This window comes from Mus pahari, chromosome 23 (assembly GCF_900095145.1).
Source record: "Mus pahari chromosome 23, PAHARI_EIJ_v1.1, whole genome shotgun sequence".
In the NCBI taxonomy this organism is placed as follows: Eukaryota; Metazoa; Chordata; class Mammalia; order Rodentia; family Muridae; genus Mus; species Mus pahari.
In genome coordinates this window covers 32,577,955-32,580,389 of record NC_034612.1, presented here as the reverse complement: position 1 = coordinate 32,580,389, position 2,435 = coordinate 32,577,955, and the positions used below count along the sequence as shown (strand labels likewise).

The following is a 2,435-nucleotide window of genomic DNA, read 5'->3' as shown; positions in this document are numbered from 1 at the left end:
TGGGAGGTGGGGGATGGGGGAGGAGACAGTGAGGAGGTGATGGGAGGTGGGGTGGGGGTGGGGACAGTGAAGAGGTGATGGGAGGCTAGGCTGTCCCAAATGCATTGGGTCCCTGACCTCAGAAGGGTTAATGTCCTGTTGAGTTTGGGCCTGCCCCTTCCCCTGGGCTTGCTGTCATATTCTGTCTAGGTAGTCTCTTCCTGGGGATCCAGGAGCACTTGCCGTGCCCTGTCTTGTGAGACAGCTCTGTGTCGTCCGAGGTCCCCTGTGTACTGACTCTGGGATGAGTGGCTCCTTATCCTTCCCTCCTCCCTGCCCAGGAGATGCGGTTCAGGCTGCTGCTGAGCCTGCTGCGGAGGCCTCCAGCCCCAGCTCCAGCGCCGAGGACTTCTGCTACGTGTTCATGGTGGAGCTGGAGCGAGGCCCCTCGGGGCTGGGAATGGGCCTGATTGATGGGATGGTGAGGACCCTGGGCCTCAGCCCTCTCCCTGCCCCCCACCCTGCATTCTTGCAGTGTGAACATAGTGGAGGCCAGTGAGCGATGCCCTGACTCTCTCATGGGCCTGCCTTTAGGAGCACTGATGGAGTCCAGTGCTTTCCCATGGGACACACCTGAACCTGCACACATCGGCCCCACAAGTTCACAGGGAGGCTTGGGGCTGGGGTACAAGGCCTTTTCTAGGGAGAGCATGTGTCAGCACCAGCAGCATCTTGAGGCCCCTGCTTCTTCCCAGCACACACCTCTGGGAGCCCAGGGACTCTACATACAGACCCTGCTTCCCGGGAGCCCCGCGGCATCTGATGGGCGGCTGTCACTGGGAGACCAAATCCTGGAGGTGAATGGCAGCAGCCTGAGGGGTGTCAGCTACATGAGGTATGCACCCACACCTGCCTGAGGGCAGTACTAGCCAGGGAGGGGAGGGGCACCTGCAGGCCAGTCCTGCATCCTGGGGGGCAGTGGCTGGGGTTGTTGCTGCTGCTTCCTCCTCTGCCAGCCTCACCTCTTTCCTTGATTTCAGGGCAGTGGATTTGATCCGACATGGAGGCAAGAAGATGCGATTTCTGGTTGCCAAGTCTGACATGGAAACAGCCAAGAAAATCCGCTTCCGCCAGCCCCCTTCCTAATAGACCAAAGGACCCTTGTCCCCACTACCTGCTTCCTGTATCCTCTCCAGGTGCCACCAACAGCCGCCCACGGCACTCACCCTGCACCTCACACCCCAGTCCAGCCAATCCTGGGTTTTAAAGTTGACTCGAGTTCCTATGTTGTGACCTCACGTTGAGGACACCTTTGACAGTGTGCATCTTAGTGTATATTTATTTATATGACAGATGACACTAAGTTGTGACATTTCCTACAGAGCTTTTATGTTTAAAGACTTTAATGGAGAGTTTAGATTCAATAAACTATCTTTCGTATTCTTATAGTGGGGATGTAGAATCTGCCCTGTGGTGCAGAGCATGCGGGTGACACTGAAGCAAGCCAGTGCCTCTGCTGACCAGCCTCCCTGCCACACCCCCTGCACCCAGAGGGCATAATATGCTAGACAGGAACTCTACCTCTGAGCCGCACCATGGCCCCTCACTGGGGGATTCTAGGCAGGTGCTCTACCACTGAGCCACACCCCAGCCGAGTTACCCAGGCTGGCCTTGAACTTGCTCTGTAGCTCAAGCAGATTGAGCTTTCATTCTACCTTCCTGCCTCAGCCTCCTGAGCAGCTGGGATTACAGGCCTGCTCCCTCAAGCTAAGCTATGGATGGGATGGCTCGAATGGCCCTCTACCCAAGGACTGCGGTTTCTTTGCAGCTAGTAAACAAGAACCATGAGTCAGTGTGGTCCAGTCTTTGGTCCTTTCTTTGAAACTGGGTCAGGGCCAGTGTGGAGCTTTATTGTGGAGGAGGTAGTTCTGTGAGTTCTGGGCCCACATGTGAATCCCCATGCCCGTCTCCATTTTCAATCACATTGTATAGTTTCTCCTCCAAAGTAAGGGGTCTGCAGGCCTGGAGAAGGTTCGATGACCAAGTTCATGTCTCCTTGGGCCTGAGCCAGCCTTGCGCCCTCTCTCCCTGCTGAGATGACCCCCATTCTTCCCTACTTGTCACTGATCACAAAAGTAGGTGTTTGAACATGAATACTAAGCTGGGGGCCCAAGCTTTTCTTCCCTGACCCACATCCCTTTACACTGCTGGGAAGCCAGGGCTGGTGTGCTGGGATCCTGGCAGGCACATACCCACACCGGGTGTGAACAAATGTGGCCATGCTGGACATCTTCAGCAGGGTTAGCAGCTCTCTCCATGTGCTCAGTGTGCACTCTTCAGCTTTGTGGTTTTTCGAGACAGGGTCTCTCTGTGTAGCCCTGGCTGTCCTGGAACTCACTCTGTAGACCAGGCTGGCCTCGAACTCAGAAATCTGCCTGCCTCTGCCTCCCGAATGC

The 2,435-nt window shown here is 56.0% G+C and overlaps 1 protein-coding gene across 1 annotated transcript in view; it reads left to right on the top strand.

Moving 5' to 3' along the window:
- Positions 1-1,402, top strand: part of Radil (Rap associating with DIL domain) — a 61,096-nt gene extending 59,694 nt beyond the window's left edge. Inside the window, exons 12-14 of the mRNA XM_029533914.1 lie at positions 321-460; positions 735-874; positions 1,020-1,402. Coding sequence (XP_029389774.1) covers positions 321-460; positions 735-874; positions 1,020-1,125 — 386 coding nt within the window. The 3' untranslated portion in view covers positions 1,126-1,402. The remainder of the gene's footprint in view (positions 1-320; positions 461-734; positions 875-1,019) is intronic.
- The last annotated feature ends 1,033 nt before the right edge of the window (positions 1,403-2,435 follow it).